The following is a 24,961-nucleotide window of genomic DNA, read 5'->3' on the forward strand; positions in this document are numbered from 1 at the left end:
GGCGGGACTTCCTTTCTACATCCGTTGACCGTTGGGCGCTAAAGCTTCTTGGTTGGTCGTTCCAATTTCTCTCATTCATTTTAAAAGAAGTGGCCCGTCTCTGCTAAATATTCTCTGGTAAGACACGCCTCTTCTGCCAGCTTCTACCAATCAGAGATGATTCATGCGACCCGCGACCTAAATAACTCATAACGCGCACAACGGAAGTAAAAACATTTTATATATATATATATATATATATATATATATATATATATATATATATATATATAATTAACATTTAATGCATGCATATTTATATGTATTTTTTAAGTATATAAATATCAAGCAATACTCTGTTAAGAGTTTCAGCGGTAAAACTTGTTTTTGTGTATGGAAAAGATGCAGGCATTAACTTTGACACATTTTTAGGGTCCTTAAGCGCCACTGTAAGCACGTGGTTGTGATATCCGGAAGTGCGCGCGATTTGAAAACAAGAGCCACGTGTGTTAGAATTTATAAATATATTATCATCTTGTGAAAACTTGTGAATGGATGACGAAGAGGAGACATATCGACTATGGAAAATTCGGAAGACCATAATGCAGGTGTGAACTTAATCTCAGGTGTTCAAAAAGAACTGTCTTATCTAGAATTATAACGATTCGGTTTTATTGTGATAGTTGCTTATACGTATCTTACACACGAAGATGTTTCAAACAGACAGAAATAATTTTATATATATATATATATATATATATATATATGTAATATACACACACACACACATATACACTGGCGGCCAAAAGTTTGGAATAATGTGCAGATTTTGCTGTTTTGGAAGGAAATTGGTGCTTTAATTTTTTTAAAAAAAAGTCATTTTTGATCAAATCTAGACAGCAGCCATCACTCCAACACCTTATCCTTGAGTAATCATGATAAATTGATCATTTGCCACACTATGCAATAGACTGACATGTCTTAAGGTCAAAAATGGCACAAAAAAAAAAAAAAGAAACAACTTTCTCTAGAAACACATCAGGCAATCATTGTTTTGAGGAATGAAGGCTATACAATGCTTGAAATTGCCAAAAAACTGAAGATTTCAAAGGTGTACACTACAGTCTTCAAAGACAAAGGACAACTGGCTCTAACAAGGACAGAAAGAGATGTGGAAGACCAGATGTACAACTAAACAAGAGGATAAGTACATCAGAGTCTCTAGTTTGAGAAATAGACGCCTCACATGTCCTCAGCTGACAGCTTCATTGAATTCTACCCGCTCAACACCAGTTTCATGTACAACAGTAAAGAGAAGACTCAGGGGTGCAGGCCTTATGGGAAGAATTACAAAGAAAAAGCCACTTTTGAAACAGAAAAACAAAAAGAAAAGGTTCGAGTGGGCAAAGAAACACAGACATTGGACAACAGATCATTGGAAAAGAGTGTTATGGATCTTAACCCCATTGAGCTTTTGTGGGATCAGCTAGACTGTAAGGTGCGTGAGAAGTGCCTGACAAGACAGCCACATCTATGGCAAGTGCTACAGGAAGTGTGGGGTGAAATGTCACCTGAGTATCTGGACAAACTGACAGCTAGAATTACAAGGATCTGCACAGCTGTCATTGCTGCACATGGAGGATTTTTTCATGAGAACTCTTTGAAAATTTTTTCTCACATTATTAATGTCCTGACTATACATTGTGATCAGTTCGGCCATGGAAACCCATTCCATGAAGCTCTCTACGCACTGTTCTTGAGCTAATCTGAAGGCCACATGAACTTTGGAGGTCTGTAGCGATTGACTCTGCAGAAAGTTGGCGACCTCTGCGCACTATGCGCCTCAGCATCCGCTGACCCCGCTCTGTCATTTTACGTGGCCTACCACTTCGTGGCTGAGTTGCTGTCATTCCCAATCACTTCCACTTTGTTATAATACCACTGACAGTTGACTGTGGAATATTTAGTAGCGAGGAAATTTCACGACTGGACTTGTTGCACAGGTGGCATCCTATCACAGTACCACGCTGGAATTCACTGAGCTCCTGAGAGCGGCCCATTCTTTCACAAATGTTTGTAGAAGCAGTCTGCATGCCTAGGTGCTTCATTTTATACACCTGTGGCCATGGAAGTGATTGGAACACCTGAATTCAATTATTTGGATGGGTGAGCGAATACTTTTGGCAATATAGTGTATATGTGTGTGTGTGTGTGTGTGTTAATTTATATATGTATACACCATTACAGAAACACAGAATTAACACAATATTTACTAAAGAATCATCTTCACACATATTGAGCAGTAGTTTTAAAGTAACATTTGTCTTATTTTAGCTCTGTCATGATCGAGGATACCTGGTGACACAAGATGAGTTGGACCAGACATTGGATGAGTTCAAAGGTCAGTTTGGTGACAGACCCAGTGAGGGGCGACCCAGACGGACTGACCTCACCGTGCTGGTCGCTCACAATGACGACCCCACCGACCAGATGTTTGTTTTCTTCCCAGGTGAGATCTGACACTGTCTGACAGACGAAACATGATGCATAAGATATTTGACTCCATACTGTAACAAAAGTACATTACAAAATAGCAGATTAATTAAGTTTCCCTTTAAGTTATGAAAATTCTTTCATACATGGGTTTTCCTGTTTGGAGGTTTCTTAACTTTAATATCAAAAAGATGCATTTATATGAGTATTTTTGTGTCCGTGCAGAGGAGATGAAAGTGGGCATCAAGACTATTAAGATGTACTGCCAGCGAATGCAAGAGGAAAACATCGCCAGGGCCATTATTGTAGTCCAGACAGGCATGACGCCATCTGCTAAACAGGCAAGACACAAGATGTGATTGTCAGAGGTCCAATAAATCCAATACATTAATATATATTTATATAATGTTACCTGATGACTCTCGTGCAGTCTCTGGTAGACATGGCACCAAAGTACATCCTGGAACAGTTTCTACAGCAAGAGCTGCTTATAAACATCACCGAACACGAGGTGAGATCATTCCCTGGTTTCCCACTCACTTTCACATGCAATCTTTGGTTTGTTCAAATGATTGATGCTGTTTCTCTCTTGCAGTTGGTTCCTGAACACATCGTGATGACAAAAGAGGAAGTGACGGAGCTGCTGGCTAGATAGTATCCTGCAGTGTGAAGTGTGTCGATGCTTTAAAGTCAACATGAAATCAAAATTGACCTTATTTACTTTCTTTATACGCGTTCCCATTCATACTGTGAATTAATTCACCGGTGCATGTTATAATGAAGAAAACAGTTTTCTCGCTCGCTCCACCTCTGAGACGACTTTCCTTTCGGCTGACGTCAAGCCATTTAATTTCAGGAAAATTATTATTTTTAAAACAGATGTTTTAATATGCATAATATTACACCTTTCTCCTTTAAACATGCTGTTAGGTTCTCCTAAAAAGACATTACATCTCTAAACTGACTTTTAAAGGTGTTTTCTTGACTGTAATCAGTAAACTCAAGGAGAGCCAGTTACCCAGAATTCAGTCTGGTGACCCTGTGGCTCGATATTTTGGGCTGAAACGAGGGCAGGTAAGAAAATGATTTTTATTTGAAAGCTATCTTGCTTTTTTCTAAACAACTTGCACTGAAAAAAGGTGGCCCTTTTTAAAGATTTATGCATTTTAATTTCATGACAATATTCAATAAAACTGTAAATATAAATATATTTTATTATATATTTTTATTGTATTTTTATATATATATATATATATATATAAAATATATATATATTTTTTTTTATATACACTGAACAAAATTATAAACGCAACACTTTTGTTTTGCCCCCATTTTTCATGAGCTGAACTCAAAGATCTATGACTTTTTCTATGTACACAAAAGGCCTATTTCTCTCAAATATTGTTCACAAATCTGTCTAAATCTGTGTTAGTGAGCACTTCTCCTTTGCCGAGATACTCCATCCACCTCACAGGTGTGGCATATCAAGATGCTGATTAGACGGCATGATTATTGCACAGGTGTGCCTTAGGCTGGCCACAATAAAAGGCCACTCTAAAATGTGCAAAATGATTGTCTGGCCGATATCTGGCCTTTTTCAGATTATCGGCATCAGCCAATGAATGTGCCTGCTTGGCCGATTTATTTGGAAATAATTTAGAGAAAATATTGTTGTTCATCTGAGTTAAAGTTGTTATGATTAAATAGTTTTATATATTATCAGGATTATTTAAGACAAGATATCGGCATCAGCTCTTGGAAAAAAAGTATACAGTATATTAGTCAAGCACTCGTTCGGATTGTTGTAAAGGCATCACTCTCCATTTAAACAGGTTGTGAAGATCATCAGGCCCAGTGAAACTGCTGGACGATACATCACATATAGACTAGTACAGTAAAAACAAAAGTCATTTTTGACAAGTCATAGTTTTATAAATGTGAGGCAGTCTGATGTAGCGCTCAGATGTTTTGATTTGTTTCTGTGTGGTGACCGATGGGCTTTTTGTTTTGTTTTTTACACTAGAAAGAATTGAGTTTCACGTGAAAGATTTATGACAGGAATTAAATATTTATGTTCTACATTAATTTGCCTGAAACTCCTTTTTGCAAAAAAATAAAATATTTTTTTCTTGTGAATAGTTTTGTTACAGTGTTGTGATTTTCATGCATTAATGCCTATAAAAAAAAAATGTTCCAACAGAAGTTATAGCACAATTTACAGATTTACGTCGTCAAGGCAATACAACTGTAAAACTTTAATAACTTTACACAGATGTGGTTAGTAAGTGATTTAATCACAGTAAAATCATGTTAACACATTGTTTATTTCTTGTGTCTATACTATTGAAACAGTGAGTATTTTAAAGTTTGCAGATTGACCCCATTGACTTCCATTGTAAGAGTCTCACTGGAACACTGATTTAAGCTTTTTTTTTTCTCTCCCCAATTTGGAATGCCCAATTCCCAATGCGCTCTAAGTCCTCGTGGTGGCGTAGTGACTCGCCTCAGTCTGGGTGGTGGAAGACGAATCTCAGTTGCCTCCGCGTCCGAGACCGTCAATCCGCCACATCTTATCACGTGGCTTGTTGAGCGTGTTACCGTGGAGACGTAGCACATGTGGAGGCTTCACGTTATTCTCCGCGGCATCCACATAAACTCACCACGTGCCCCACCGAGAGCAAGAAATTATAGTGACCACGAGGAGGTCACCCCATGTGACTCTACCCTCCCTAGCAACCGGGCCAGTTTGGTTGCTTAGGAGACCTGGCTGGAGTCACTCAGCACGGCCTGGATTCGAACTCGTGACTCCAGGGATGGTAGTCAGCGTCTTTACTTACTGAGCTACCCAGGGCCCCCCAGAACACAGATTTTTGCTTTTTTTAAAGAAGGGATGAGTCGAAATACATTTTTGTGCAAATCAATATTATGCCACAAATGCTGTCCATTGAGCTTCACTTTTATTGAACCCGGAATATTCCTTTAATGATAAACATTCCAGTCACAGGGCTGTCTTAATATTCAGTTACACTGTACAGCCCTCCTGCAATTTAACATCAGTAATGAAACAGACACTTAAAAGTGGATGAATGGAAGGAAAATAAACATCCTTGAACAGACGCGACAGTGTCTCTTTAAAAAAAAATGCTGAATGTTTTTACAACCATTAAAACCAGCACACTGACCAGCAGTACGGCTGTTACACTGGGACTGCAAACTCATACACACACTTAGAATGAACAGAAAGGCCATTTAAAAAACAAAACATGGTTTGAAATTATAATAAATATTTTGTTTTTTTCTCCCCAATTTGGAATGCCCAATTCCCAATGCGCTCTAAGTCCTCGTGGTGGCGTAGTGACTCGCCTCAATCCGGGTGGCTGCGGACGAATCTCAGTTATCACATGGCTTGTTGAGCGCGTTACCGTGGAGACCTAGCGCATGTGGAGGCTTCATTCTATTCTCCGCGGCATCCACGCACAACTCACCACGTGCCCCACCGAGAGCGAGAACCACATTATAGTGACCACGAGGAGGTTACCCCATGTGACTCTACCCTCCCTAGCAACTGGGCCAGTTTGGTTGCTTAGGCGACCTGGCTGGAGTCACTGGATTCAAACTCGCGACTCCAGGGGTGGTAGTCAGCGTCAATACTCGCTGAGCAACCCAGGCCCCCCTATAATATATATTTAATAATACAAATGTTACTAGTTCCTAAAAGAGACACATCCTTGACATTAATGTCAAAAACTATACGGGAACTTAACAAATGTACTTTTACCTTGGGATCTTATTAAATAATAATAATGTATATTTTTGGAAATTTGTATTCTTATTATATACTGTAGATTATTTTCTTTCCAAATGATATGCTTAGATGAGCTGAGAACATCATGGTCCATGTAGAATAGAGCACAGTCATATAATTACATTCAGGAAATACAGAAAGCTGCAAATAATGTCCATCATCGGCTATTTGGACACTGTATCATATACAGTATATTCCCCTACAGTATAACGTACTAAACATACACTTAATTCCGTCAGATATCCGTTGTGGTGTTTTATTCTTACACCTTCTAAAAGCGTTTACACTTTAATACAGAGACCGTAAAATAAACAGTTAAAGGGACAGTTCACCCAAAAATAAAAAAACACCCTCATGTCTTTCACCCGTATGACTTTCTTTGTGCACATTCTTCAAAACATCTTTTGTGTTCCACGAAAATCCTACGGGTTTGGAACAACATAAGGGTGAGTAAATGATAACAGTTTTCATTTTTAATATTATTCCTCTGCTGTTTGGTAATTGTTGGCATGAATTTTGATCTCTTTAAATTCCTATCTGTTCTGAGGTCTGCTCAGTGTTTGTATCTTCTGTACCGCTGGTCTGCTCTGGGATGGTCTCTGGAACGAGTCCGCTCAGGTCCAGACTCACTCTGGGACTCAGCTGGTCTTCCTCAGTGCTGGTCTCGCTCTCCTGACTCACCAGAGGGGGGTGTCGTTTACCTCCTCTCTCCAGATCGTCTCCATCAGAGTCCGAGTCCAGAGATCGGTCCTGAGAACCAGACGAACCCACTGAATGACCTGAAGAAGAAACAATAACAATCAATCAAAAGTATTTTATTACTTATTTGAACATTAATTCTAATTCTAAAACAAGTTTCCTAACGTCACAGTTTTCCATAGTATGCGGTCAGTATTTTGAGCTGTCGGGTCGTATTTGGCACGTATTTGGCTTATGTCATGTCCGTAAACACAGATAAGAAGAACCGGCTGTCACGTGTTCCACCTAGAGAAACTATGCTGTGTCACACATTTCAGGACGGCATTGCTGCAGTCTGGATAGATGTTTATCTGTTATCCATTTGGGGAAGTTGTTTACCTGCTATAATGCTTGGAAATGTTTTCTGGTAGGGTTGTTGAAGAGCTTGTCATGCTTTTATGAATCGAACCACAACTACTGAAACTGACTTCTTGTAACTCATATATTGCATATTTAAGCATATTATTATCATGTTTAATGAAGTATGTTGTGTCCCCATCATTATTGAATCCTCGTTTTATGTCTGTAGTTTACAGTGTTAATGTGTGCATTGCATAGACATACTATTAAAAAAAAGAGTAAAAAAGTACTTCAATATTGATCTTGTTCACACCAAAAGCGATCATGTCGCTTTAAAAGACATTAATTTAACTGCTGGAGTCGTATCGATGACAATTATGCTGACTGTCTGTGATTTTTGGAGCTTCAAAAGTCTGACTTGCATTTTAAGGAGCTACTGAGCTGAGATATTTTTGTATTTTTCTTCAAATGTGTTCTGGTGAAGAAAGTAAGTCATGCACATCTGGGATATCTTGAGGGTGAGTAAATAATGAAAGAATTGTAATTTTTGGGTGAACTATCCCTTTAAGAAAAATAACAATTTAAAACATTGTTTCTTCCATTGTCTTAATGGGTCAATTTTGACCCATATGGAAAGAACCAGTTGTGATCTTTCACCTTCTGACTTTCTGGATGTTTTACAGCTGTAAAGGAGCAATATGTAATATATTTACTGTACTAAAGCATGATAAATATGTTATCAGAGATTTAGGACACACGCTAAGTTCCACCTCTGGAGTTGCGAGTTCGAATCCAGGGTGTGCTGAGTGACTCCAGCCAGGTCTCCTAAGCAACCAAATTGGCGCGGTTGCTAGGGAGGGTAAAGTCACATGGGGTAACCTCCTCGTGGTCGTGATTAGTGGTTCTCGCTCTCAATGGGGCGTGTGGTAAGTTGTGCATGGACTGCGGAGAGTAGCATGTGCCTCCACATGCTGCGAGTCTCCGCGGTGTCATGCACAACGAGTCACGTGATAAGATGCGCAGATTGACGGTCTCAGAAGCGGAGGCAACTGAGACTTGTCCTCCGCCACCCGGATTGAGGTGAGTAACCGTGCCACCATGCGGACCTACTAAGTAGTGGGAATTGGGCATTCCAAATTGGGGAGAAAAAGGGGATTAAAAAAAAAAAGGAAACATGCCAAGTTGAAATACTGGCTTCTCCGAAAACAATGCTACAGCCAGTGTATTCTACTTTGAAATGCCCGTTCTGGGCTGTGTTTTGGCCTGTGTGATCCCGCCCACTGCCTATTTCCCCAATAGTATTTTGACACCCCGGGTTGCCAGATTTGAAACAAGTTAGCGGGCAAACACAGTGTGCTGCAGCCACGGAAGCCAGTGTAACGGGAGCCAGCTGATAGATAGCGGTGCAATGTGTATAAACCTCACTCTCCTGACCTCAAGAGGTGCACTAGCCTTTAGCCTCCTAGTTAGCACACCCGCCTCCCATGCTTGAGATGCCGGTTCGAGTCCCGTACGGAGCGGGTAGAACAGGAGCGTCGCAATGGTGCCGTGACCCGGATGGGAGTGAGGTTTAGGAGGGTGAGTGTAATGGTGGCCAGCTGACAGACAGCTGTGCAGTGTATATAAACCTCACTCTTCTGACCTCAAGAGGTGCACTAGTGACTGACGCTAGGGGTGTAGCCTTTAGCCTCCTTGTTATCGCACCCGCCTCCCATGCCGGAGACACTGGTTTGAGTCCTGTACGGATCGGGTAGAACAGGAGTGTCACACCAGCAATACATCTAGCTAACATTGACGGAGTTATAAAAAATCCACATGAGCCGGTTTATAATTTGCAAACAATAAAATCATTGCAAACGTGTACAGTGTAAGGCTCGTTGCTTGCCATTGTCAGTTTGCTCATTCCTGTTGCGTGTCCTCAACCAGGCAACCCGCGTGAGCTTGGAGTCTGGGAGAAGGGGGCGGGGGAGACAACTCTCTCCAATATTTTGAATTTGGACTGCAGTACCCATTTTAAATGATGTCAGTGTTACATATTGCTCATTTAAATAGTCTTTTGTACATCTATATATCAAATCTGAATATTTTAAATTAAGCCCCTAGCTCCATGCTGTTCTCTAGCCCCCCCATCCATCTCCACTGGGTACTGCACCTTTCACTACCGTATTACGGTAACATGACGTAAAAGCACCACAATTCAAATTCTAAAACAAATTTCAAATCTAAATTGAACTCCAGTTCTTACTCTAACTCTCATTCTGACTCCAACACTAATTTTAATTCCGATTCTAATTATTTTATAAATCTCACCACATTCCAGATCGGCTCTGTTTTTCTCTTCATGAGTTTCAGTCTCATATTCCTGTATGGAGGAAGATAACACAGTGAGAGTTGCTCATATGTGAATGCTACATCAGCTTTATTTGTCTTGCACTTTTCACAATACATATTGTTTCAAAGTAGCTTTACAGAGAACAAAGAATAAAAAAAGAAACATGCTGTGATTAAACCCCGCCCATCTCTTCTATGCACAATCACTGATGCCCTTTCATAAACCTGCATAATAAATCAAAGTGAATATGATTGTGTGCTCACCTGGCACTGTGTTGGAGAGGTGAGCGAGGAGGAGGATGATGGCGTGTCAGTGGAGATGAAGATGTTGTGTTGGAAGATGATCAGAGCTTCAATGATGCGAGCCTGATGAGGGTAATCCACCAGAGATGAGAGAGACACCGTCGCCCCGGTGGGTTTGGGTCTCATCAGCGTCGGGCCGAACACAATACCTAAATTACTGGCGCTCATTTTATTATCCTGCTCCAGTTCAGATACTCTAAAAGAGAGAGAAAGTTACAACATTGAAATTACACACAGAACTATTTAATATTCCCTGATAAACTTTAGCACTGTAATACATAACCTCTTCAATTGCAGTTTGAGTAGAAAACATACAATTTCCATGATTAAAAATGGTTACAGTTACAGCACCTAAAATATAAGCTACCCTTTAACTTTTTTAAATAGATAAAAATATAAATGTTAACCTACAACCTTAAAAAAAAAAAAGGCATGTTTTTGCATGCCTTGTGTGACGTTAATTATTAAATACCCCAGACTGTTTGTAATGAGTGTTTCTTCAAGTGTTGGCCACTGGATGGCATCATTACCCACCTTGTGTTCTTCCTTTGGTCTGTGGTTGATTTGTTTGTCTTTACCTATTTAAAACCTGCCTTTGTTCTGTTATTGCTCAGTCTTGGTTCTTGGAGTAGAGAGTATATCCTGTTGTAAGTTTCCTTCTCTAGCACTAAGTAGCTCTTTTTTTTCCTTCAGTTTTGTAGTGATGGGAAAGTGAAGCTTTATTAAGCAATGAGGCTTTCAATCCAAATGTATTAACCCTTGTGCGACCTTTGGGACATTTTTGTTTTTTCGATCATTTTGGCTGTGTTAATGCCAACGGCATAAATTTTGCCAAAGGTGTGTATTTTTGATATTTCAACCTCAGTTCCTATAATACATCTATAATACACTGTGTACACAAATAGTTACACTCAGGACCTTCAGGACAAAAATGTCCCCATTGAAACTCATTAAAACTGCAATATTTGATCCCAGTGCCATTAAAGTATAAAATCATGAATTCTATGATATTATGCTTTCATTCCGGAGCCCTGGCTTCAAAATTTAAATGTTGAATATTTTCCACCAGATGGCGCCATTTATCTCATGTTTAGCCTATGGAGCAAATACATGCTTTTCCCCTATTCTCTGTTTGCTGTATTATAGAGCACTGCAGGACAATTGAATAAATGATGCAGATAAAATTGTGTGTGTGTGTTGGTATGGATGTCAGAGTGTGTTTTGAGAAATGTGTGTGTAAAAAAACAACAGTGGCATTATGTAAACAAACTGACATTTAAAGGGTTAAAATCATGAAAATGAATGAATATTTGGTAGTTATGATCAGGACTGATGATGGTAACAAAAATTAACTCATTGAAAGTGGAAAATAATATTAATATATAATATTATTATAGCAGTTTTTTGACGTGGACATTTTTGTCCTCGAAGGAACTGCGAGTAACTTTTTTTTTATTGACGCAGGAGGGTTAAAAATGGGTTCATTACTCGAAGCTTCTGTACATGGTTTAAATTACTGCCATCTGGTGGTCAAAAAATGAAGAGCACATAGTAAACCGTTGTGGCTGACAGTTTTGAAGCAATACGATTCATAATCAACGCTATTATGTCATTTTCGTGTTTTGTTCACCAAAGTGCTTATAAATAAATAAATACGTAATGACCAAGTGAAGACTCAAGCGCCCCATATATGAGTTGAGTTACTGCAAAAACGAGCGATCCAGAGGAGAACAACCATTTAAGTGTTACTTGGTGTAAAAATGAATTTCAGGCTCAACTTGTGCAGTTGTTGGCTGTCATAATTAATGATATCAACGTAATTAACCTCGGACAATTGCTTCATGTCATCTACACACTCAGGTGAGGCACTGTCTATGAAAAAACAGTCATCTCGACTCTCTCAAGTATCGCCGTTTTTTGACAATTTTTAAAAATGTAATACCTTAAACATTACCCGCTAAGAATTTACGAGCCAATGCGAGTGAAAACTCTGGAGACCGGAAATTGAAAGCAGTCGAATTGTGGAACACTTCCACGTTCAGGAAAAAGGTGGATTAGGTTCAAATTTGTACTGGGATTTGTGCTTCTTTTGAACCACATACCAATGCAGTCACATGTCACATTTCACCTGAATGAAGCTTCGGACGTCACAGATCACATGGTTTTTCACTAATCACTAAATTATTAACTTAACAAAATAACATTATTATAATAATTATTGCTAAATTAAAAATTATTGACATTAAATTACAAAAATAACTCAAATCCCCAGATATTTGACTAATAAAATGACTAATATGACTCAATTATTAACTATTGTTGAATTATTAAATTACAAAAATAAGTAAAATACCCCAAAAAATTATAATAATGACTAATATGATTATTAACTAAATAATGTATTATAACATTATTGCAAAATTACGAACTATTATTGAATTCTTAAATGACAAAAATAATTTAAATACCCCCTAATTTGAGTAATAATGACTAATATGACAATTAACTTAACAAATAAAATTATAACATTTCATTATCGTTAAATTAATTATTATTGAATTACTAAATTACAAAAATAATATAAATACCTCCTAATTTTAGTAATAATGACTATGACAATTGTTAACAAATAAAATTATAAAATGTTATTATTGTTAAATGAACTATTATTGAATTTCTATGTTCCAAAAATAACAAAAATACCCCCAATTTCTTGTAATAATGACAAAAGACTAAATTATTAACTTAATGTTATTTTGTTATCACATTAATTATTGTTCAACTATTATTGAATAATTTTATATTGAAAAATATCTCCTCATTTTTAGTAACAGTGCATGATCTGTCTAAATTATTAACTTAAATAGTATATAATTACATTAATTATTGTACAATTTTTTTTTTTTACGTATTATTCAGTTATTAAATAACAAAATTAACTCAAATACCCCCTAATTTTTGTAATGACATACATTTTATGATGTATATTTTTTAAGATCAGAGCAAAGTATTCCTATTTTGATTGCTGTAATCTTATTCAATTTTACTTTATTTAAATCAAACTTTAGCATTTTCATCATGAAACACTAGGGGGTTTGTGGAGATGTTTTTGGGAAACCTTCCTTTAATTATAAAAACAGTTTGTAAAGGTGTGTGGGTACAGTTTCTCACCTGCGCAGGTGCTGAACGATGTATTTCAGTGGGGCGATGTTAGCTTGAGGAAGCCTCTTCAGCAGCTCTCTGAGTTTCTCTACCAGCGTCTGCACCTCCGGTTCTGTTTCTGACCCTCGATCCACCAGCTCCGGCCCCTTGACCCCCTCACCCGCCTCTGAGTATGACTGCAGGCTTTCCTTCGCCAGTCCCATCAGATCATTATACATCCGGAACGGCATGATTGGTTCTGGGAGCTGATGAATAACGACAGAGACCTTGATTATGCTGTATATATAAACATTAGGTTAAATTTCCTGTCTAATTCCTGGAAAGTGTTGTCCGAAGTTTCCAAATGAGGGTGTGAAAATTAGCATGTCAACACAGGTAGATAAATATTTTTGGGAAAACTTAGTAAACTCTCAATTATCAGTATGGGGAAGATTTGTTTAGCTGTGTGAGATGACTCACCTGTCTGAGGTAGAGTTTAAGCACGTTGCTGATGTCGTGTGGAGACGCTTGAGAAAGCTCCACCAGCTCTTTACCGTTTTCAAACGCCTGACACAACTTCTCCACACGGGTCTTCACTCCATTCACACGATAGATTCCCTACAGACACGCAAATAGAGAAGGTTAACCCTTGTGCATCAATAAAAAAAGTTACTCAGAGGTTCCATAATAATATTATATATTAATATTATTTTACACTTTCAATTAGTTAATTTTTTTAACCAACATCATTCTTGATCATGACTACCAAATATTCACTCATTTTCAGGATTTTAACCCTTTAAATGCCAGTTTGTTTACATAATGCCACTGTTGTTTTTTTACACATACACACACACAATTTTATCTGCATCATTTATTCAGCTGGCCTGCAGTGCTCTATAATACAGCAAACAGAAAATAGGGAAAAAGCATGTATTTGCTCCATAGGCTAAACATGAGAACAATGTTGCCATCTGGTGGAAAATATTAAATTTTTTAATTTTGAAGCCAGGGCTCTGGAATGAAAGCATAATATCACAGAATTCATGATTTTATACTTTAATGACACTGGGATCAAATATTGCAGTTTTAATGGGTTTCAATGAGGACATTTTTGTCCTGAAGGTCCTGAGTGTAACTATTTTGTGTACACAGTGTATTATAGATGTATTATAGGAACTGAGGTTGAAATATCAAAATTCCCCCCAAAAATACACACCTTTGGCAAAATGTATACCATTGGCATTAACACAGCCAAAATGATCGAAAAAAAATAAATGAAAAAGACAAAAATGTCCCGAAGGTCACACAAGAGTTAAAAACTGTTTTGCGAGTAGTGATGTCCAAATCGTGAATTAATCATTCTTTTGAACTGGCTCTTTTTAATGATTTGCCTGTTAGGGAGAACTAAACATCATAAATAACATTTGACAAAGATAACGACCAAGATGAATCACTTTTTTGAACCTATTCAAGTGTACAAACAAAGAAATTTGCAAAAATTAATTGGACTGTAGGAAAGACAGGTGACAGAACGATGATGAGCAAAGAAAGACAAAACAAGAAAAACCAAACTACAATAAACTTGATTAAAATAAACTAGACTAAACTATACTTAACTAAACTAAAATAGACTCAACTATACAGTACTTGATTAAACTAAAAACTAAACTTGATTTTACTAAACTTAACTAAACTAAACTGAACTAGACTAAACTAGACTAAACTAAAATGACTAAACTATACTTGAATTAACTATACTTGACTAAACTAAACCAAAACTAGAGTCAACTATACAGTACTTGATTTTACTAAACTAAACAAGACTAAACTCTACTTGACTAAACTAAACTAAACCAGACTCAACTATACAGTACTTGATTTTACTAAACTAAACTGAACTAGAATAAACTAAACAAGACTAAACTATACTTGAATTAACTTTACTTGACTAAACTAGACTAAACCAGACTTAAAAAACTAGACTAGACTAAACTAAACTCAACTATACAGTACTTGATTTTACTAAACTAAACAAGACTAAACTATACTTGAATTAACTATACTTGACTAAACTAAACCAGACTAAAAAACGAGACTAGACTAAATTAAACTAGACTAAACCAGACTAAAAAACTAGACTAGACTAAACTAAACTCAACTATACAGTACTTGATTTTACTAAACTAAACAAGACTAAACTATACTTGAATTAACTATACTTGACTAAACTAAACCAGACTAAAAACTAGACTAGACTAAACTAAACTAGATTCAACTATACAGTACTTGATTTTACTAAACTAAATTTAACTAAACTAAACTGAACTAGACTAAACTAAACAAGACTAAACTATACTTGAATTAACTATACTTGACTAAACTAAACTCAACTATACAGTACTTGATTTTACTAAACTAAACTAGACTAAACTAAACAAGACTAAACTATACTTGAATTAACTAGACTAAACTAGACTAAACTAAACCAGACTTAAAAAAACTAGACTAAACTAAACTCAACTATACAATACTTGATTTTACTAAACTAAACAAGACTAAACTATACTTGAAATAACTATACTTGACTAAACTAAACCAGACTAAAAAATTAGACTAGACTAAACTAAACTAAACTAGACTAAACCAGACTAAAAAACTAGTCTAGACTAAACTAAACTAGACTCAACTATACAGTACTTGATTTTACTAAACTAAACAAGACTAAACTATACTTGAAATAACTATACTTGACTAAACTAAACCAGACTAAAAAATTAGACTAGACTAAACTAAACTAGACTAAACCAGACTAAAAAACTAGTCTAGACTAAACTAAACTAGACTCAACTATACAGTACTTGATTTTACTAAACTAAACTGAACTAGACTAAACTAAACTAAACCCGACTAAAAAAAACTAGACTAAAATAAACTTGATTGAAATAAACTAGACTAAACTAAACTCAACTACACAGTACTTGATTTTACTAAACTAAACAAGACTAAACTATACTTTAACTATACTTGACTAAACTAAACCAAACTAAAAAACTAGACTAAACTAAACAAGACTAAACTATACTTGAATTAACTATACTTGACTAAACTAAACTAAACCAGACTAAAATAAACTTCATTAAACTAAACTAGATTCAACTATACAGTACTTGATTTTACTAAATTAGACTTAACTAAACTAAACTGAACTAGACTAAACTAAATAAGACTAAACTATACTTGAATTAACTATACTTGACAAAACTAAACTAAACCAGACTAAAAAACTAGACTAAAATAAACTTCATTAAAATAAACTAGACTAAACTATACTTGACTAAACTAAACTAAACTAGACTAGACTCAACTATACAGTACTTGATTTTACTTAACTAAACTGAACTAGACTAAACTGAACTAGACTAATCTAAACTATACTTGAATTAACTATACTTGACTAAACTAGACTAGACTAAACCAGACTAAAAAACTAGACTAGACTAAACTAAATTAGACTAAATAAAACTAGACTAGACTCTCCCTGCTTGTGAACCAGTCATAATACAAATCAAGCTTTGCAAAAGGAACTGTTATTGGGGCTGTTAAAAACACACACGGACAGCAAACCACGAGTAAACAGTTTCATTCATGAATATTTCATATGTTATGACAGTTTTATAGCTATGGTGCTGCTGTGCTTGAGTGAACAGTTTAATATACATATATATATATTATAATTTAGTAATAATCGGGTGCAATATGTTGGATATGTGTTATGTGTAAACCCTGAAATTTAGTTTTATAATGTTGTAGAGCGCTTGTTTATTCTCTACCGATTGAATTTAAAATACGGCTGTAGTTGAGGGGCTGCATGATGTTAGGAAATCAGAACAGTGGGCGCTTACACTGAAGTTTAAAGGAGCCGCTAAGGCCAAAACTAAGCGTTTGAGACAGAGGGCCAGAAAGAGGGTGGGAAATGACCATTTATTACTGACATTATCAGTGGACCTCAGGGAAGATAATAAAATTATAAAAATAGCATTTCAAAACCTCTTTAACTATACTTGACTAAACTAGACTAGACGAAATTAGACTTGACTTTTTTTTTTTTTTTTTTAGCTTTTCCACTGTTTCTCTCTCACCTTCATTCTGAGCGCTCTCCTCTCGATCTCAGTGATGCATTTCTTAATGATGAAGGGTACACCCTCCTTGTCGCCCTGCATGACCTGAGAGAAATCACGGCCGAAGAGCTGCAGGCGACCCTGAAGTTTCTTATGACCGCACTGAATCGCCAGCGACTCCAGACACTTCTTATGACACGCCAAGAAACACTGACACAAACAAAAGCACATGCCAGACATCAGTGTCTGCTTACATAGGCTATACCCTGACTGTAAGATTCCTGCAATATTCATAATTTCAAAATATTGTCAAGATAAGGACATTTGTTTTACGTTACGGCCAATATAATGCCGATATTATACATTCTGCACTGGTTTGTCAGTTGTTTTTATTAAATCAGTTTACACAATAGCTCCAGTCTAGAATTTTACATCTTCAAGTAAAACATGACATTAATACATTTTACAATTAATAAGATTGTCTGAATCAGACTGATGCACTAATAAAATATATTTTTAATAATACAATGGTCACCAATTGCGCATATCCCAATTAATAATTAAACAATGTATTTTATTAGCACTGAAATAATCTGTCTCACCTCCTCACATTCTGCACCCTGGAAATAAACGTAGCTGTCGCACTCTCTGCACTTTGATGGTGTTCGGAGTTTGCGCAGACGATGGGTTTTTGCTGCTTTAGATAATCCAACATTTCTGAATGGTCCAGTGGGGGCCGAGCTCTCCGGTTCGATGCCATTTATACCTAAAACACAAGAGCAACCTCCAACAATATTTTTATGAACTATATCCAGAGTTTGTTAGACATACTGTACATGAATATCTTTAAAATGAGCATTGAGCTGTACTGTGTCACTCACTTTGTTCAAACGGAGTTATGGCTCCATCTCTGTCATCTAAATCTTCACTGGATGACAGTGTAGTAGCAGACACTGGCCTTGAAGGTTTTGAGATGTCTCCTGTGACCAAAACATTATACAATTTTATCTGTTTAAAATGTATTTTATTTCATTTAATTTCGTTGTATTTAATTTCTTATTTCATTTTATTTCATTGTGTATCATTTCATTTTGATCAATTAATTTAATTAATTTATATTTAATTTAATTGTATTTATTTTTATTTAAATACATTTTATTTAACATCATTAAGTTTTATTTCATTATTTTATTTGATGTTATTTATTTTTATTTTATTGTATTTAATTGTATTTATTTTTATTTAATATAATTTTATTTAATAAATATTTTTTCATAGTATAATTTTAGTTTGTTTCATTGGATTTCACTTTTTTTATTTTTTATTATATTATGTAAAGTGTAATTTGATTTTATTTCATAGTATTATTTCATTTTGTTTTTATTTTATTTAATTGGATTTCATTTTATTTTAGTTATCCATATTTAACTAAATGTTATTTAATATAATTACAATTTATTTTATTTTATTGTTTTATTTTATTTCTTTTTATTTCATTGTATATTTTCATGTTGTTGCATTTAATTTTATTGCATTTATTTTTATTTAATTCAATATTATTCTAATATATTATTTAAGTTTGTTTCATTGTATTTTATTTATTATTTACATTTTACTTAATATAATTAAATGGTTATTTAATTGTATTATTTTCTTTTTTTAATTTTCTTTTTATTTTATTTCATTATTGTATATAATTTAATTAATATTTATTTTTATTTTATTTAATTACGTTTTATTTTATTTCATTGTATTATTACATTTCATTTCTGTAAAACAGACTGATGTGTTTGGGTTGTTAGTGTTGGTGAGTTCAGCACCTGTACTGGATGTCGGGGAGCCCAATCCACTCGCTACACCGACACTGTCTGTGTCACTCAGTGTGGACGGCCACGACTTATGAGCCTGATGATGATCTCTACCTGTGAACATGACCAATTATTCTCTAATAATATTACAGTCAACATGAAACAGCAGTCATAACCCATTTTACTTCTTACATGAAACAGGATATTCAATGAGAAGAAAAAAAACAGCGTGACTTGATAAGGCAGCATGTCAAATTAAACAAACCCTGAATTAACACTGAGCAGCAGCATTAGTCTGTAAAACTGACCTTGACCTCGTCTTGGTTTAACCACACCCCCTTCTCCAAATCCTGCCTCCTCTGAAGTAGGTGGGGCTTCAGAGCTGCTCTGCCTAGAGAGGCCGTTGTTCCGGGTCCGAACAAGCCTGAAAGGGATAAACATAAGTAACCCATTGTCTGTTATTGTCACATACTATTTTTGGAATGTATAAATTAAGCAGTAAACTACTGTAGTTTTCCATTCTGAACATAGCCAATGATTTGCTGTAGATGAAACATTCCATGATACTTTCCTCTAGAACTCTGAATCTTAAAGCACATGAAGTATACTAATAAGGGAATGTCTTACTGGTGGCCGGAGGCCGAGTACGGCTCAAACTGGAACTGTACGGGCAGTTCTGTGGTGAGCTGCAAGTTTTTGACGTAAGTGGCATACTGCTGACCGGGATCGTACAGTTTACAGCTCTCGCACAGCGTTTGGAAATGAACCGGCAAAGCTGCGGTCTGCACGTGCATCGTCTGATAGTACGAGATGGTGCACTGGACAGAGAAAAAGACAAATGTTCAATGATAAAATCCTTAAATATTTCATCTCAATTGGATTAACTTTCCAAAAAGCAAAAACAGCCCTAAGTCAACATGATATAAAACTTTTGCCTATTTAATCGCTCTTACTGTGAATGATTCACATGTTTGACTATGTAATCTTTTATCAAGAAGCAACATCTTCCTCCACCTCTGAAATAACTTTCCCTTTCAGATGATGTCACCAAGGACTCTTATTTTTCAACCCTATCATATAGAGACCCCTTTATCCCATCCAATCATTTCCCATTAATGGGTAATTTTCTGCTAAATATCCTGTTTCGCTCAAAAATTTGCCAGAGTATGTTAGTTAAAAGAGTTGTAAACCCAGGATTATGTTAAATTATTGTGGTTAAACAACATGACAGTGTGAAAAACCCGAAATGGGTCTTTGGTATCAAGAAGTTCCAATACTTGTTTTGAACAACGCTTTTCAATGAACTTTGTCGTTTGTGAATACTGGATAAGGATTTTAAAAAATAGTTTATATTTAGACCATTAATTTGCTGATGAAACATTCAGACCAATTTGCAAATTGATTTGGAGGATTCATTAAAACAGCACCGCCTAAAAGATTTGTTCACATTCAGACATCATCACTATGGCTTGCAAACAGGAATGTCATAAAATAACGATAAATCGATAATTGATCAGTACATTATTTTCTCTATACTTTTATGAGGCATCGAGAAGCCTAATTTGCATGCTTTCCAATTCACTGTGAGTTGGCCTTCCATTTAATTTAGTCTGCCGTAATAGCTTTGGGAGACCACACGGGGGTGATATTACATTTACTTGGACAAAGCGCCTCATAGCGGGTAGGACAGGGCTCAGGTATCACATTCAGGATGCATTGATGCAGTGCAGATGACAGTGAAAAGTTGTGAATCTAGTCACCATACATACAAAAGTTACAAAGGTTATTTTACTTCAAGAATGAATGAAGTGATGTTGATGAGTTTGAAGGTTAGTGTATGTAACTGGTTTAACTGCACAAACTGAACGAATAGACATTTATTGGAAACCTATGCGTGTTACACACCGTCGCGCTGCAGAATTTTTAAGCTTGCGACCGACAGACAACGAGCGGTGGCGACAGTGTGCGTACTTTTATAGAAAATAATTGTTTAGAATTTTAGAACATGCCATGTTGTCTGTTGTAGAGGTCAACCAATAGTGGATTTTGCCAATAATTAAGGTGATGGAATCAGTGTGGAGTGGCCTGAAAGACCTTACCAACTAAAAGACACCATCCCCCAACACTGTAGGGAATCAACAACTGGCTGACGACCGGAATGTGTTTTACTGTAGATTTGAAAAGCCCAGTCTCACACCCCACACCCGCTCTGACCTTCACTTCACACAAACATCAACACCTCCTGCTACCCCCCTCCTCCCCACTCCTGCTACTTAACCTGCACTTAAGATCTATGAAGAGGATGTGTGCCGGGTCTTTCAGAAACAAAAGACAAGGAAAGCCTAGGGCCCATACAGTGTTTCACCCACTTGTCTAAAATCCTGTGCTGACCAGCTGGCCGCATCTTCACACAGATCTTCCACTGATCACTGGAGCAGTGTGAAGTTCCCTACTGTTTCAAATGCTCCATCATCATCCCTGTCCCAAAGAAACCCAAAATCACAAGACTTCACTACAGACCCGTCGTTCTGACGTCTGTGGTCATGAAGTCATTTGAGAGACTGGTGCTGGCCCAACTGAAGGACATCACTGGACCCTTTCTAGATCCCCTTTAATTTGCTTAGAGCAAACAGGTCTGTGGATGATGCAGTCAACATGGGATTGCATCATATTCTGCAACATCTGGACAGTCCAGGGACATATGCAAGGATCCTTTTTGTGGACTTCAGTTCGGCTTTCAACACCATCATCCCAGCTATTCTCCAGTCTAAATTAAACCAACTCTCTGTTCCCACTTTCAGTGGATTACCAGCTTTCTGATATACAGGCAGCAGCTAGTGAGACTGGGGAAATTCACTTCCAGCACCTGTACGATCAGCACTGGTGCCCCCCAGGGATGTGTTCTCTCCCCACTACTTTTCTCCCTGTACACAAATGACTGCACCGCCAAGGACCCCTCTGTCAAGCTCCTGAAATTTGCAGACAACACCACTGTCATCGGTCTCATCCGAGATGAGGATGAGTCTGCATACAGAAGGGTGGTTGAACAGCTGGCTGTCTGGTGCAGTCAAAACAACCTTGAGCTGAACACGCTCAAAACAGTGGAGATGATAACTGGAGCTGGTAACTGATTAAAAGGATAGTTCACCCAAAAATGAAAATTCTCTCATCATTTACTCACCCTCATGCCATCCCAGATGTGTATGACTTTCTTTCTTTTGCTGAACACAAATGAAGATTTTTAGAAGAATGTTTCAGCTCTGTAGGTCCATACAATGCAAGTGAATGGCGATCAGACCTTGGTAGCTCCAAAATCACATAAAGGAAATCCATAAGACTCCATGGGTTAAAGCCATTGTCCTTTTTTTACTCTAAATCTCCTATTCACTTTCACATCTGAAAGTAACATGTGGTGCCTGTTAAGTTTCACTTTCACATCTGAATTAGAGATTAAGATTTAGAGTAAAAAATGGACTTAAATATTGTTCTGTTTCTTGCCCACACCAATTATCTTGCTTCTGAGGATATGAATTTAAACACTGGAGTCGTATGGATTCGTCATGAGGGTTGTATGAGGGTGGGTAAATGATGAGAGAATTTTCATTTTTGGGTGAACTATCCCTTTAATGGACCGATAGTTTTAAAAATTGATTTATAGAATTTATAGAATGTTAAAAACACTTCTTAGTCTTTCCTTACTATGACGGGCACAGACATTGAGGCTACAAGAGTCCAAAATGAATAAAATCCCAGAAGTTAATTGTGCAACCAAAATTCCAATAATAACCAGAAAAATTCAGATTTGGTGCATATCGTGGGACTTTTCACTATTAAAAAGCCTGGAATACACGTACTTATTTTGAAATGATGGAGATTTGGCTCCGTTACAATCCTGTATATTTAAGTATTTACCAAATTAAGCTTTTTATAGCCTACATTCACTAGATTAAAACTATAGACAACTATCGGCATAGATTAATCTGTAAAACTGATATATCGGTCTACCTCTTACTCTAGTCAGGTGTGTGACTCGCTTTAATTTACCCTGCCGCTCACACTTTACCAAAGTTGTGTTGAGAAATATGTTTGAAGAGACAAAGACTATTGTGCAACGAGATGCCCTGTTTATATCTGAACAAATGCAGATATAGATCAATAATCATTGGGACAATTTTCTGACTTTCAATGCGTGTAAAAGGCGACGATTCCAAGCCTACCAGCAAACAAGTTTTTCACAATACAAGAGTAATTTATAGACAATTACGTATTTTAGAGCAGAGAATAACTTAAAAATGCATATTCACAACAGAAATGTCCATGACTTTTCTGTGATTTTTAAAACTGTATTCATTTCCATGACTTCTCTAGGCTTCAAAAGCACAATTTTGAAATTCCTTAGTGTTTCCAGGTTTTCCATGATTGTGTGCAGGTGTGGTGTCTCACCGCTCGCAGTATCTGGTCTGTCTGTCTGATGAGTTCCTGAATCTGTTTCAGCACGTTCACCTTCATGTCCTCCAACTCCTGCTGCTGAGTCGTGGCGTCTGCGATGCAGGTGCGATACGTTGCTTCTGTCTCCTCCGCCTGCAGACGTATACACACAACACCTGATACATGCTTACTCTTTAACCCTTGTGTTGTGTTCGTTTAAAGCATTTTGTGTTCCCGGTCAAAAATGACCGCCCCACTAAGATTGTTTATAAATCTCTCATATTGCATATATTATCACAAGATATTGCATTAGATCTTTTTGAGTAATTATGACAGGTTTTATACTCCTTTTTCGAACATATTTTAAAAAATATATATTTTTATTGATAGAATGATTCGTTGAACTGAGCTTACACTGAGCCACACTCCGTCTGGGAAAATAAATAAATAATAATAATTATGTAATAAATTAATAACCACTTGCTTGATCAGAACAAAACAGGTGTCATTTTAAACCCATTCCTCAATAATGCTTTTTAATTTCCTTTTATTTTCTCCCTTTTCTCCCCAATTTGGAATTCCCAATGCGCTCTAAGTCCTCGTGGTGGCGTAGTGACTCACCTCAATCCGGGTGGCGGAGGACGAATCTCAGTTGCCTCCACGTCTGAGACCGTCAATTCATGCATCTTATCACGTGACTTGTTGAGCGCGTTGCCACGGAGACATAGCGCGTGGAGGCTTCACGCCATCCACCACGGCATCTACGCTCAACTCACCGCGTGCCCCACCGAGAACGGACCACATTATAGCGACCACGAGGAGGTTACCCCATGTGACTCTTCCCTCCCTAGCAACCGGGCCAATTTGGTTGCTTAGGAGACCTGGCTGGAGTCACTCAGCACGCCCTGAGATTCGAACTAGTGAACTCCAGGGTTGGTAACCAGCGTATTTTACCACCGAGTTATTTTATTAGTTATGTCAGTGAAATAGTCTGTACTGAGGTTTTTTTTGTGTTGGTTTTAGAGTCTCTATACATTTTCAACTATTTGCTTTCTCTGCAATCACTCGCGGAGATTGCCGCTGCATTATATTATTATTTTGGCCCCACACCGTACTTTTATTATGGTATAATATATCTTTCCTGCTGTAACCCCTCAATATTATTTGCAGAGCAGTATGGCTGATGACCAATATAATGACAATAATACATAGAGTATAATGTAATTTAATGATAGCAAATGAGACATACACAAAATAAATGAAATTAAACCAACACTTATTTTACACAATATATACACAAACATTCACTAAAAATATTTGAATACTAGAAATGTGAGTCATGACTTGTGGCCATGTGATGTACGAGAACCAATGACGTTTGGTGTTACTGACATGTCGCCATATTTTATTTGGAGTGAATAATGGCTTGAATTTTGGTCTGTCTGTCGCATAGTGATCGTATGCTTTCAGAAGATTTGGAATATGATGCATAGTGTACTTTTATTACACTTTTG

At 36.7% G+C, this 24,961-nt stretch overlaps 2 protein-coding genes across 6 annotated transcripts in view; one reads left to right on the top strand and one right to left on the bottom strand.

Moving 5' to 3' along the window:
* Positions 1 to 416: 416 nt before the first annotated feature.
* Positions 417 to 4,579, top strand: LOC127441362 (DNA-directed RNA polymerases I, II, and III subunit RPABC1-like). 3 transcript variants are annotated; one of them, XM_051698691.1, is made up of 7 exons: positions 417 to 587; positions 2,314 to 2,488; positions 2,698 to 2,813; positions 2,903 to 2,983; positions 3,068 to 3,126; positions 3,468 to 3,546; positions 4,305 to 4,579. In XM_051698691.1, the coding sequence occupies exons 1-7, from the start codon at positions 531 to 533 to the stop codon at positions 4,368 to 4,370; spliced, it is 633 nt and encodes a 210-aa protein (XP_051554651.1). In that variant the 5' UTR covers positions 417 to 530; the 3' UTR covers positions 4,371 to 4,579. The 3 variants fall into 3 exon arrangements, with proteins under 3 accessions (XP_051554651.1, XP_051554650.1, XP_051554653.1); XM_051698690.1 differs by having other exon boundaries at positions 2,903 to 3,126; XM_051698693.1 differs by lacking the exon at positions 417 to 587 and adding an exon at positions 674 to 2,145 and having other exon boundaries at positions 2,314 to 2,813; positions 2,903 to 3,126.
* A 133-nt stretch (positions 4,580 to 4,712) lies between these two features.
* Positions 4,713 to 24,961, bottom strand: part of LOC127441325 (rho GTPase-activating protein 45-like) — a 51,523-nt gene continuing 31,274 nt past the window's right edge. For all 3 annotated transcript variants that reach the window (XM_051698607.1, XM_051698606.1, XM_051698608.1), the window contains 12 exons: positions 23,463 to 23,600; positions 19,647 to 19,837; positions 19,328 to 19,443; positions 19,032 to 19,133; positions 18,093 to 18,191; positions 17,814 to 17,977; positions 17,233 to 17,421; positions 13,571 to 13,708; positions 13,121 to 13,356; positions 9,911 to 10,145; positions 9,626 to 9,677; positions 4,713 to 7,056 (listed from right to left, as the gene is read on the bottom strand). In XM_051698607.1, coding sequence (XP_051554567.1) covers positions 6,803 to 7,056; positions 9,626 to 9,677; positions 9,911 to 10,145; positions 13,121 to 13,356; positions 13,571 to 13,708; positions 17,233 to 17,421; positions 17,814 to 17,977; positions 18,093 to 18,191; positions 19,032 to 19,133; positions 19,328 to 19,443; positions 19,647 to 19,837; positions 23,463 to 23,600 — 1,914 coding nt within the window. In that variant the 3' untranslated portion in view covers positions 4,713 to 6,802. The remainder of the gene's footprint in view (positions 7,057 to 9,625; positions 9,678 to 9,910; positions 10,146 to 13,120; positions 13,357 to 13,570; positions 13,709 to 17,232; positions 17,422 to 17,813; positions 17,978 to 18,092; positions 18,192 to 19,031; positions 19,134 to 19,327; positions 19,444 to 19,646; positions 19,838 to 23,462; positions 23,601 to 24,961) is intronic.

The sequence above is a fragment of the Myxocyprinus asiaticus genome, chromosome 5, assembly GCF_019703515.2.
Source record: "Myxocyprinus asiaticus isolate MX2 ecotype Aquarium Trade chromosome 5, UBuf_Myxa_2, whole genome shotgun sequence".
In the NCBI taxonomy this organism is placed as follows: domain Eukaryota; kingdom Metazoa; phylum Chordata; class Actinopteri; order Cypriniformes; family Catostomidae; genus Myxocyprinus; species Myxocyprinus asiaticus.

Coding starts and splice junctions, on each gene's coding strand:
- LOC127441362 (XM_051698690.1), top strand. CDS start 531: ATGGATGACGAAGAGGAGACATATCGACTATGGAAAATTCGGAAGACC. Junction 588..2,313: donor TTCGGAAGACCATAATGCAG/GTGTGAACTTAA, acceptor GTCTTATTTTAG/CTCTGTCATGATCGAGGATA. Junction 2,814..2,902: donor TGACGCCATCTGCTAAACAG/GCAAGACACAAG, acceptor ACTCTCGTGCAG/TCTCTGGTAGACATGGCACC.